We start from the raw sequence: 12,131 nt of genomic DNA on the forward strand, positions 1-12,131 counted from the left end.
CCCCTTCAAGACAACACTTATAAACAGGGAATCCTGGTCTTTCCGTATCTGGGATTTTTTTATTTCCCTGTTAATGTCACATTAATTTCATTATGAATTCAAACCGGGCAGTATTTGTGTTCCAGCTACCACATTTTTTTGCCAGAGCCTCTGGTTCCACACGTGGTGGTTTCTCCTTCGGCAAAAGCCATTTCTTCATGTTCTCTTTCCCCTTTCTTCGTGTTCTCCTCCTCCTCCTTTCCCTTTCTGCCCTGCAGGCCTGGGGGCTGCCAGCGTCTGGCTGTGCTCAGAACCAGGTCAGTGGAATGACCCCATTCCATGCCATTTCCTTCCCTCACCCCAACAAAAATCACACAGGGAAAAATGGAGGGGAGAAAAAAAATCCTATTTAGGATCACATGTTAGGTTCAGAGGCCAAGCACTGAACCGTCACCCCCAGCGTGGCGGAAAACTCAGCACCAAAAGGATTAAAATAAAAAAATAATAAATAAAAATAAATACAAATAAATAAAAATAAAATTAAAAAAAAAAAAGTGAAAGCTATTTCTGAAGGCTTGGGACCCTTACATGGAGTAGACCCTATGTACATCTCCAACCCCAAATCTTCAGTAACTGCCTTAAAACCAGGGCACAGAGATCATGGAGCCCACCCTGATTTGTGATGTGCTTTAATTGGTACCCATCAGTGTTAATTGGTGGGGGACACTCCCATATTAATTAACTGTGTTATGATCCCAGTGGTGTGCCCAGCTCCTGCCCCATCAGCTTGCTGTAATGGCAGTGGAGGCAAAGAGGCATTTTTCACCTCTTTGACCCCAAATAGTGGTTCTAGGGTTTCAATTAAGGGGTTATAGGATCAGGGATCAGTGGGGACAGGGGGATATGGGAGCCAGGGGACGTTGTACAAAGGGAAGGAATAAAGAATCAGCAACAGAAGAGCGAGGGAAAAAAAAAAAAAAAAGAGAACAGGGACTCTCCTGGGACAAGTCAGCAACAGGAGCCGAGTTTTTATTCTGTTAAGAGGCTGGAAAGCTTTGGGGAAAAGCTCCTGCGCCGAATTAGGGTCCCCAAGCGCTCCCTTCTCCTCCCCCCAGGGATGAGGAGCCCGAGCCTGTTCTCGTCACCACCCTGAGCTCACCGAGGGTTCGGCTGCGCTTTCAATTTCAGCCTCAGCAGGGGAAGGAAAATGATGTAAAGAACAATTAATGACAACACACGAGGCCGTGGGGTGAGGGATGTGCGAGGGGGAAGGAAGAAATGCCCAGGCTTTAAAATTAAAGGAGGAACAAGGAAAAGGCAAAGCACAGCCGGTGGTTCCTTCAGTGTGCAGAGGCATCGCCCGGTCCCTGTGGGATCCCAAAGCAGGCTGATTAATGAGGTTTTCTGCCCTTCTGGGAAGGGGTTGTCGCACACCCCATGGTCCTGGAGTGGGTTAGGGCGAGGGTCTGCCCATGCTGGGGTGGAAGGTGGGTCAGGGCTTGTGCCTCCCCCTGCCTCAGGGGCATATCTTAAGGAGAAAAGGGAGAAAACAGTGGCAGGGGCAGGCAGCTGGAACCCTTATCCTCATTTTCACCCTATAAAAAAGCAGGGAGAGGCTTCTGTAAGCCCCATCCCCAGTGCAGGAGCAGCTGCTGAGGGCGAGCCGAGCATCTTCTCCTCTCTGAAGGCACCAACACGAGTCCTCCAGCGGTCCAGGAGCACTTGGATGAAGCAGCATCCTTCCGAATTTGCCAACGCTGCTCGCCGCCTCTGGAATGCCAGTAATGTATTCTCTCCTTTTCCCCTCCACATGATTGCAGCATCATCTCCTCCTCACTTGATTTATTTAAGCAGGCCTTCAGATGCTCCAGTAATGGGAGTCATTTAGGTCCCTCTGCAGATATGTATTTATTTATTGCTGTTCGTTGACACTGCAGAGCCAGTTGGCAGGAGAGAGACAAGGCCGGGGTCACGAGGACGTTCAATTATTCGCTCGTCGAAAAGAGCTGGTCGAGAAAAGTTGAATTAAGCAAGGTCGTTCAAGGTCACAGCCCATCACTGGTAGGAGGAGAAGGGCGTTAATTACCTGCTTTATTTATGGGGGTCAGCGGGACCAAAGGGTTGGTGGCAAAAAAAAAGGGGAAACTCCAGCAGCTCCTCTTGCTTTTTGGTACGGGCAACCCCTGGGGGTTGAAGCCAGATTGCTGTCCTTGCCCGGGATGGAGATGTGCAGCCTAATGCAAGTCTGGTTTGGGACTGAATTTGGTGATGCTTCTTCCGTGAAGATGCTCCAGGGGTGGCTGCGGAGGTGCTCTGCAGGGGGAGGAAGAGCAGTGAACTGGATATGTAAAACTTGGAGGGAGTGGGAGCCAACAAACCTCGTACTTACTGCATGGTCCTCCGTGGGAAAGCAGAACCACGATGACCAGATCTTCAGTGCTAGGCCAGGAGAAACCTTTCCATCCAAGGATCCGTGTCAAAAAGATGATTTTTTTCCCTGTTCTTTCTGCAAAAAGAGAAAGGTGGAAAGCATAACACGTGGAAAACCCTGCTGGAACCCACCCCCCTGCCTCGATCACATCGGCCGTGACTTCTGGTGGTGCTGGCTGGAAACGAGCTGGTGCTAATTGGGATCTCTGCCGGGAAATCCACACCACTGTGTTCAGCTCTTAATTGTCCACATCGGTGCAACCCCAAGGGAAAGGAGCGTGTGGTTTTATCTACAGAAGGTGACTCAGGTAGCACAAACCCAGCATGGGGCTGCTGGAGCATTTACTCTCACCCTAAATCCCAAATCCTGGTGGGTGAAACCATATCCCACAAGCGTGGGGAACCAGGCTCAAGTCCCCAGCCCTGTGCCCTGGCTGTCTGAGCAGCCTTTTGCTCAGCAGGGTGTAATTAGAGGAGAGCTGGGCTTGCTCTAACAGCTTTCCTACCCAGAATCGATCTGATCTCCTGAGCAAGCACTCGCCTGCTTACGAATAAGCCACCTCAGGAGGAAAAAGTCCAAGTGCTGAAAAAAAAAAAAAAAAAAAAAAGGTGGCGTTGCAAAGCCTGGTCTAGGGACGTGCTGCAATATTAGCAGATAAAGGCTGAGAAACCACCTTGCTGGGGTTTCTCAGGGCACAAGCACTGAGAAGCCAATGCCATCTCCTGGCCACAAACCCTCCAGGACTTTGGCAGGGACGGACCTCTGCAGGGGAGCAGACAGCATTATAAGAAGGGCTCCAGGCAATGACCTTGATTTTTTTATTATTTTTTTTTTTCCATGGGGTTTTCCATGCCGAGAAACAAGACAGTCTGGAAAACGAGTGGCTTGCCAGCAAGCCCATGTTCCTTGGAGCAGAGGAAGGAAAGGAGCAAACGGCACCGCTGCGCTTTTTATGGCAGGCCAGAAGCAGCCCCAACAAATGCTGACTCCAAACGGTCCTGCCAAGAGCTTTTGAGGCAATTTTCCTGCTGAGTCTCTTCACCCCAGAGCCAAAAAACATACAGTTGTGATTTTTTTTTTTTGTTTTCCTTTGCCATCTCTGCCTTCAGCTCTGAGCAGGCAGATGTCTGAGGATGCCATTTCCAGCAGCTCCCAAAAGAATGCGGAGAGCTGACGAAGGCAGAGCTCTTGGCATCAGGGGATGCCAACTTTGGATGTACGCTGGCATAACTGAGTGCAAACTCTTCCTTGGTAGCAGCATCCTTCTGCTTCAAGTCATTTGGAGATATATCGAGCACTACCTGGTAGTAGAGACTTTGTCCTTCCACGTGGTGACCCTCGGGTAGCACTTTTGGGTTGTCCTCCGTCCCCAAATCCTTGCTGTCGTGCATGTAGAGCAAAGCTCCTGGAAGAAGACGGGGATGAAGATAACTCAGAGGATCCCCTGCAACACAAGACAGTGAGCTGAGTAGCCAGTGGCTCCGAAAGGACGCATTTCCCCAGGGCTTTACTCATTTTCTTCAATGTATTTCTCACTGAGCTACCTCTAACACCCACCAGGGTGTTGGCCACTTGCATTTGTTGCATTTCAAGGGAAGAAAGAGAGGTTTCGGAAGGGCTGAGGCCAATTTGCCACATTGGCCCTGTGTCCCAACACTCCCTCCTGCACCAGGAGCCGTGATTCCATCATGCTCACCCCACAAGAACTCATCATTTGGGATTTTCCTCCCCATTTCCGAGGGGAATGGTTTTACAGAATGAGATATTTTTTCAAGAAACACTTCTAGGACGTGTCCTAGAGGCTCCTAGGGCATCTCCTCGTACCCTGTCAGCCCAACATCAGCACGTCCAGCTCCAGCACTCGTGCTGACTCCTGCACTCGGCGAGGAAGCCAGCTCCAACCTCTCTTCCCGGGGCCTGTCTAGGATTACAGAGCTCAGGGCAGGTTGCCTGGGTGTTAATTAGAGAGGTCACCTCTACATCTCAGCCTCATCAGCTTAGCTGCAAACAGGAGGCGAGCATAAAAGCGTTAGCGCAATCGAGATTGATGTGCTGCAGCCAGGCTGGCTGCGAAGGTGGAGCCCAGGGTGTGGGGAAAGCTACAGCGATGTGATTCTTACATCTTCGTATCCTCATATCCACATATCCTCAGCTCAGCACCCTTATCTGACCCCTCAGCAGGAATTGTAAGGACCTGGGAGGCTCCCTGAGCCTTGCCTTGGGTTCAGCCCCCAAATGCACGCTCAGAAATCCTGCTGTGTCTACAAATTGGCTTCTGCCCTGTGCTCCTCCAAAAGTCTTACCTTTTAGGGGAAAATACTGCACTGAAGCCAACATGAGCATGTAGGAGATGTTCCCGAATGTACTTTTGCAGAGATCTTTGACGTGGCAGTTTCTCATTGCTACCTGTTTGGGAAACAGACACGAACATCATTTTAAGAGCTCAAAAGACACTGAAAGCCTGGAGATGAGGTCCCTAAACCATCAGAGAGTCCCTGGGAAGGTTTCTCCACCAACCTCCAGACTAAGACGTGCTCCATGCCTGAGCTCTAACAGACCCTACTGGATTAGCTCTGTTTTTCAGAAGCCTTCTCATGTACTCAGCACTTCAGACAGCTTTCCCCTCTCTTTTTCACAACACGACTGCATTAGTCAAGTAAATGAATAATGATACAGCTTCTGAGCAGCCTGTGGCGCTGCCAGGAAGCTGTTGCCTCATTAAATCTGTGTCATATCCACTTTCACTCGCACAAGGACGCATGTCCTGGCTGCCGGGCAGTGGACACGAGGTGAGAATTTGGCCTTTTTGGGGTTTCAGTTTCTTTAAGGGAGGCTGGTTCGCAGCTTGCTGGCAGAAGAATGAGAAAGGAACCCTCTGATCCTGTAAAAAACATAAAAATAAAAATTGTTAATTGGCATAAAGAGGAAAATATCACCTGGTTGCAGGCAGCATTTCCTGCTTTGCGATGTGGAAGGAAGAGCAGTTACTCGAACTCTCTCCCGACTCTGCAACCCTCCCTGGCTCGTGCTGCAATTAAGCCTGATCTCATTAACGAGACGCTGCCAGAGCTGGCTGGGATTTGGAGAGGAGATCTAGGGAAAAGGCAGGTGTTGCAAGAAGTGGCAGGGCTGATTCAGACCTTGGCTACCTTCCCTCTGAATCAGCATGAAAATAATTAATATCCCAGGCTAGCAGTAGGGGACAGCAGCCAGCTAGCTAATTATATGGCCCTCCTTATAATCCCAAATCCTCCCCACTTTTAATAATTCAAGTGATCTCGCTCATTTGCCAGCCGAAAAGAAAGGGCTGGATTAATTAGCAAACAAGTGCGTAGTGCAGAGCACTCGGTAAGGGAAAGCTGAGACAAAATGATTCGCTTTGCCTTAAATTCTCGGAAAAAAGAGAAAGAAGAAGAGAGAAAAAACAGACCCAGCAGTGCTCCCACAGCACAGAAAGTCCCGTTGCTGTGTCTGATGCTGAGAAATCATCCTGCCCAAGGATATAAATCCACCCCAAGGATGTAATCCATCCCAATGCATCCAAATTGTTTCCTCCCTGCACATGGCGTTTTATTAGGGCTAATAATGGACTCGGCCCATGAAATGTCTTTTCATCACTATCTGTCTGTGCCAGCAAGAGGGCATGGATGCCAAAAAGAGAGGGTAAAAAGGGTTTCAGAAGTGCAGAGCTGGTTTCATTTTGAAGACAGGAAAAAAACAACAAATCCAGTTCAGCGACACTGATAGTTCAGGGAAAAATAAAGAGAAAATCTCTTAGCGCTCAGCTTCTTACAACGAGAGAAGCCTCAGGGCTTGTAACTAACTCAGATATTGGGGACAACTTCCCAAATCTAGCTTTGGAGCATGCAGCTGGAGGAGACTGTGGCATCCTGGAGGTTTCAGGCCCCATCCTGTCATGCTAGGGCATGGTAGCTCAGGGGCTGCAGCTGGGGAATGGGGCATCGTGCTGGCCTGAAGAGGCTCAACCCTACATACGGCTGAGGGGACACCTAGCCTGTGTCCCTCTTGTTAGCAGGGGGAACAAGCAGGGCCCTGTTATCACCCATTTTTGGTACTCCTGCTGTATGCCCAAGATCTTCCAAAGCATTCCCAGCTCTGAAAGCATCCCTGGGTGGTGCAGCTCATGGAAGAAGAGGGATTCCCTTGCTCGCTGCTGTTACCAGCCCCATTTCCACCCCTGCCCCAAAAGCAAAGCAGCCCGGGCTCGACCTTTCAGCAGAACGAATCCCAAAGGCTCCCGCTTGCCTGCTGCAGTTGTGCTGATACGCAGGAGGTGGCAGCATCCTTCCAAAACGCAGCACTGCAGCTAACAGAGCCTGGTGGCAGCCAGAGCCTGGTTTTTACCTGGAGGGTGAGTTAATCGTGAAACAGCTCGGTCTGGGACGCAGGGCTCGAATCGATGAGGTGTTGCTCCAGTTGTAGGCGAGGATTTGGTGTCAAACCAGGCTCTGCTGGGGGGAATCCCGCAGCCTAATATCTGGGGCAGGGCCGGCGACTGCAGAAATTGCATCTCCAGTGCTTCTCAGCAGCCTAGAAAACAAGAAGCAAGGCCTTTAATGCAAATGCAGCAGGGTTACACGCTTCCTATCGACAGGGACCAGAGCTTCACAGCTCGTATAGATGCACATTTCTTTCTGAGAGCAACGTGTGAGGTTTCCAACCACTGTCACACCTCTGGCGGGTAACACTCGAGGTTTCTTCTGCTCTCCCTGATTTGCTGACTCCTGATTTCAAGCTGCTCGCGACAGGAGCAATGTCTGATCTCATCAGGCTCTTTCTACACATGTATTTAAGATACAGCTTGGCTGTCAGCGAGTGTTTTCCTGTGTTGCTCTCTCCCTGAGCCCAGATCTTGAAGATCAAACAGCCAGGCTGGGCATGGATTCAGGCAGAACACCATTTAGGGATGCTCTCCTCCACCTCCAGCCTTCCCACCTGAGGATGTTTCTGCTCCAGATACTCAGCACCACCCCTGCACAAAGTTCTTGCTTCCACCACTCTGTCCACAACTGGTAAATCTGCTCAAGGCAAGAACGGCCAGGTCTGTTCACCCAGATGATTAAATCATCCAGACCTTGAGCTGGCAGAGCAGGGTCGTGCTCATAAGCATCAGTTTGCTCTGGAAACACCTCTCTGCAGCCCCACAGCTTCTTGTTCTGAACCCCAGGTCCCTCAGGAGACCCCAGGCATAAAATTATCATAGAATCACCGAACAGTTTGGGTTGGAAGGGACATTAAAGCCCATCCAGTTCCAACATCCTGCCATAGGCAGGGATGCCACCCACTAGATCAGGTTGTGCAGAGCTTCATCTAACCTGATCCTGAACACCTCCAGGGATGGGGCACTCACAACCTTTCTGGGCAACCCAATCCAGTGCCTCACCGCCCTCTGAGTGAAGAAATTCCTCCTAACCTGTAATCTAAATCTCCCCTCGTTCAGTTTAAAACCATTCCCCCTTGTCCTATCGTCGTCTGCCTGAGCAAAAAGCTGCTCTCCATCTTTTTTATAACCCCCTTTTAAGTATTGAAAAGCTGCAATAAGGTCACCCCAGAACCTTCTCTTCTCCAGGCTGAAGGTGGCACCCCAATCATTGCACATTTTTTCCAGCCCTTGTCTACAAGGTGCTGTTTCTAAATGCTTTTCTACACTGATTTGGGGTCCTCTTATTAAAAAGAGATGTCCTGAGTGGTGTTTAAACACTGATTTTGCCAAAGACCTGGTCTGTACCAGGATTTAAGTGTGGGGTTGGGCTGGGGTGGCTGTGATGGGCGTACAGACCTGATGTAGAGCTGCTGATGTGCCACGTGCTGGTAGCTGATGAGGATGAGTCCTCTTGGTCCATGGTCCACAAAAAGGGCTTCTACTCCATCCTGACCACGAACACCACGGGATGTGAGCGTATGGACAAACCCACTGAGCTGTACAGCAGCTGCAAAGCAAATTGAGAGCAAACAGTCAAATTCGGGGGAATGTGGCAGAGAGATCTTCAGCAGCAAGCCGTTAATCAGCCCTCCCACTTCAATTAATGCCAGCAGCACGAAAACCCAGCTGGAGTTTGTTTGCTTTTCAAATAAGCTGTATAAAAATATCCCTCCTGCGACAGCTCTGCTTTGCTGTCGGGGCTCGCAGGTTCATTGCTGGTTTTAATCTTCTAACTAGCTCTTAATCTTGTTTTCATTCCAGCCTAGGCAGGACGTTAAAAACAAGAAGATTAGAGAAAAGCCTTGAACAAATAGGAAAAAAAAATAAAAGGAAACAGCAACAACAAAAAAACTTGAAGACTTCAGACTAACAAAATGCTGTTAAGCAGTGACTCACGGGTGCCAGGACAGGTCTGCCCAGGTGCAGAGTGGATTTGGCTGTGTTGTTTGCTGCTTCTCTTACCTGAGAAGTTGGACTTGTCCCCAGGTTTACACAACGCTGCGATATTTTAACCAATTTCCTCCGTTCCGCTGCCCGGCAGTGAGTCAACACGGCACCTACGAGGAAAAAGCACTGCTAAAGTTAGGCATCCCCATAAATCACCGCAGCAATGATGCTCTGCAGCCGGCCTATAAATATTAGGGGTCTGACATCAGTTTACATCAGCAGGGTAACTCAATTAATTCCATTTCTGCAGGTTTAGGCAAGCTGTTGCTCATTAACATTCACCCACCTGAGCTCGGTGATGAGGAGCCACTGAATCAGAGCCCTCGGTGGCTCCAGTGTCACCGGGTGCCGTGCTGTGGGTGCACGGTCCCCCGGAGCAGCACGCACTGAGCTCTGGTGGTGTTAATTACTGCTAATTCCATTAAGCCGGCGTGTGCCTCCCGCATGCAAATTAGGGAGCCCGTCTCAGAGTGAAGCAGTGACCATCTCCATCGTGTGCCCCTGGTTAGGAGCACAGGGATTGAAGTATTGCAAATAAATAGCTTCGGTTTTAGCATTTTAACAGGCTGAGTAAAGAGAAACAAGGGGAAAAAAAAAAGAGGGGGGGTTGAACATTAAGAAAGCTGCAAGTAAATTTGCAGGTTTGTAAGCGAATTGTCAAGCTTGAAATTGAATTTTCTGGCTGGGAGGAGGTCTTTGATAGGACCACGATGTTCTTTTTTTTTTTTTTTTTTTTTTTTTTTTTTCCCCAAGGGAAATTTTGAAGTATTTCCCAGTTCTGGGCTAGTGCAAAACTGTGCTTCACCCAGGCTGGCACTCAGGCAAAGTTTGGCTTTATTTTGGATGTGCACCAAGGAAGCAAAGCCAAGGTGACCCATCCAACACGGTTCCTGGTCTCTCTGTGTCAGATCTGCTAATCGTATGGGTTGCAGGAGAAATATTGGAGCTCCAAAGGCTGGGACAAAAAACTTAAAAGCAGAATTCACACCTGGGGATTTGGGGCACGCACCTCCAATCCTCCAGGCTCTCTATGCTCTGAACTGCAGGGAACAGTGTCATGGGAAGTGAGGTTCCCCATGGCATTTACCCCACTGCTATGAGGTTTCCTGCTCTGTGGTTTGACCCCTAAGTATTTAATTCAAGGCTGTTCCTAAAAGAGACGCAGCTGCAGGGATGTGAGCAGGAAGAAATGGGCCCTTCTGAGTAGGATGGGCCAGAAGTGGGGGGAAATATCCCAAATCTGTACCTGATTCTGGCTGCTGGGGTGTGCTGTCTTGCTGGTAAGTGCCTACTGGTTCACGACTTCTGCTTGGAGAGGTCCTGCCGTGCAGCAATTCTCCTCCTCTGCCACTGAAAAAGAAAGAGGAAAAGGATGAGGTTGAGGAGTGCCAAAACGTGAGCTCTAAGCTGCCAACACATTCACCTGCCTCCCATCTCCTGCTCTCCCACCCGTGTCAGGCACCTGAATTCCCCTATTAATGGGTTGGGCTTTGAGGGAGAGAAGATTCTGCCCACAGGCAGCACCACGCCTCTGAGCAAGGTGCTGTGCTTTTATTTGTGCGTTTTATTTCTGCGCCACGGGAGCAGAATTGCCAAAAACGAGCTGGCATAACCACAGGGATGAGCTAACGTAACTGGGGCTTTGTGAAAAATGGATTTTTTTTTTCACTGGACATACAAAAGAGGATGCTTGGTGGGGGCTTCCAATCTAACCCGAGGCACCCAGCCACCCACCAGCATCCAACCAACCAGCCCCGCATAACCCAAAAGCCAAAAACCACCCAGGACAAGTTGTATTTAAAACAAATTTCTTTAATAATTTTGAACTATAAAGACACAAATTAGTGCTCGACTGCAGCATGAGTAACAAATGAAACACATTAAATATCCAAAGCTACCGTGTTCGCAAAACAAGACGGGCTGATACAGAGAAGCCTAACGTTAGTTACCCAGTTGCTCTGGTACAAAGAAGCAGTTCAGGATTATCAAAATTGTCAATAAACGTTGCTGGATGCAGCTGTGTTTTACCAACCAACTGCTCTTCACCTGTCACAGTGTATTTCTCCATCTCGGCAACGATATGCTGAATTTCGGGACAAAAATATCACAGCTGATAGTGTCGACGTTAAAAAGTTTGGTCACATAACGTGCCGGGAATTTCTCATCCCCTTAGAGGTGGGCAGATGTTATGTGCTACGACAGTACACAAGGCATCAGTGCACAAAGCTGAGCTCAATGGTCAACATTAGAGAGTCAATGTCAGTTTGGAAGATCAAGAGGAGAAAAAAAAAAAAACAAAAAAAAAACAATTTCTGATCAGTCTGAGGAGTAACTACTGCTTACGCTGCTGGAAATTCTCTTCCAGAGCCCAGGGAGTAATATTTAGTCTTCTGCAGGGACTGACCAAGGTGTTAATTTAGCAAATCATGCTACCGAAGTGATTTCTATGAGCACATTGGAAAGCCCATCTCTATACAATGTTGGTTTTAAGAAATAGATCTACGTTGTTCCAGGGCTTTGGGGAAAGGAGGGTGAACTTGGATTGTGCTTACAGCTCTTCCCGTGTCCTGGCGAGGAAGGACAAGCAATGGGAAGAGCCTTTGGTCAAGATTTATTCACAAAATCTCAACCACCTGCTCTGAGCACATGGACTCAACGTGTGCGAGGTGTGCGCTCAGCGTTGTGCAGGCACTGGTTTAGGGTCGTGCAGCAGCTGGGTTCTCACCTTGATTTGTCTTAAATCTGCCCTTAGGTGCTTACTCCAAGCTAGATGCCTTCAGCACCTGTAAATGGAGAGGTCTGAAGGGAAGCGTGAGATTCAGGCACCAATCCTGCCCTCAGAAGTGTCAGGCAGGGAGCTCCAGTAAGCAAATGGGGCTCTGCACAAAGTGCTCGTTTGACTGTCGTGCCTTCACGTTGCCTGTCAGTGATGTAAAATGAAGGGGCAGCTGTGGGGCTAAATCCAGCAGGCAGCTTTCAGACTAGGGAATGAGCCACCAGCATCAGGGACATGGGGACGGGAGGCACGTCGTGGCAGCCAGGAAGGGCAGAGCTACGTTTCTGCAAAGCAATTAGAAATAGGAGCACTTCAACTCCTGCATTAGAAGAGTATTTCATGAAATACAAACCTACCAAGGACCTTGTCTGCAGACCCTGGGGAAAAACATGGCCTCAGCTCTCGGACAAGACTTGCAAAAGAGAGGTCAGGCACTTGGCAGCAGCAGGCAGTGGCTGGGCGAGACAAACCAACAAACCCCAACTCGATCTCAATGGTTATGCAGTTTGATCTCTGCAGTTACCTTACAGGATCCCAAAACAAAAAGCATTTTT

The 12,131-nt window shown here is 49.1% G+C and overlaps 1 protein-coding gene across 2 annotated transcripts; it reads right to left on the reverse strand.

Annotated features, from left to right (window-relative positions):
• Positions 1 to 31: 31 nt before the first annotated feature.
• On the reverse strand, positions 32 to 10,605 carry LOC101796699 (uncharacterized). 2 transcript variants are annotated; one of them, XM_072032909.1, is made up of 10 exons: positions 10,048 to 10,605; positions 8,817 to 8,911; positions 8,211 to 8,361; positions 6,776 to 6,961; positions 4,928 to 5,291; positions 4,714 to 4,816; positions 3,712 to 3,815; positions 2,369 to 2,485; positions 2,066 to 2,292; positions 32 to 1,985 (listed from the first exon to the last, which is right to left on the reverse strand). In XM_072032909.1, the coding sequence occupies exons 6-8, from the start codon at positions 4,808 to 4,810 to the stop codon at positions 2,456 to 2,458; spliced, it is 231 nt and encodes a 76-aa protein (XP_071889010.1). In that variant the 5' UTR covers positions 4,811 to 4,816; positions 4,928 to 5,291; positions 6,776 to 6,961; positions 8,211 to 8,361; positions 8,817 to 8,911; positions 10,048 to 10,605; the 3' UTR covers positions 32 to 1,985; positions 2,066 to 2,292; positions 2,369 to 2,455. The 2 variants fall into 2 exon arrangements, with proteins under 2 accessions (XP_071889010.1, XP_071889009.1); XM_072032908.1 differs by having other exon boundaries at positions 3,712 to 3,854.
• Positions 10,606 to 12,131: the final 1,526 nt, after the last annotated feature.

The sequence above is a fragment of the Anas platyrhynchos genome, chromosome 1 (genome assembly GCF_047663525.1).
Source record: "Anas platyrhynchos isolate ZD024472 breed Pekin duck chromosome 1, IASCAAS_PekinDuck_T2T, whole genome shotgun sequence".
In the NCBI taxonomy this organism is placed as follows: Eukaryota; Metazoa; Chordata; class Aves; order Anseriformes; family Anatidae; genus Anas; species Anas platyrhynchos.

Excerpts from the sequence above, each read along its gene's own strand:
- LOC101796699 (XM_072032908.1), bottom strand. The coding sequence starts at position 4,810 with ATGAGAAACTGCCACGTCAAAGATCTCTGCAAAAGTACATTCGGGAAC. Across the intron at positions 3,855-4,713 it reads GCAGTATTTTCCCCTAAAAG|GGGATCCTCTGAGTTATCTT; the intron begins GTAAGACTTTTG and ends CTTGTGTTGCAG. Across the intron at positions 2,486-3,711 it reads GACAAAGTCTCTACTACCAG|AAAGAACAGGGAAAAAAATC; the intron begins GTAGTGCTCGAT and ends CTCTTTTTGCAG.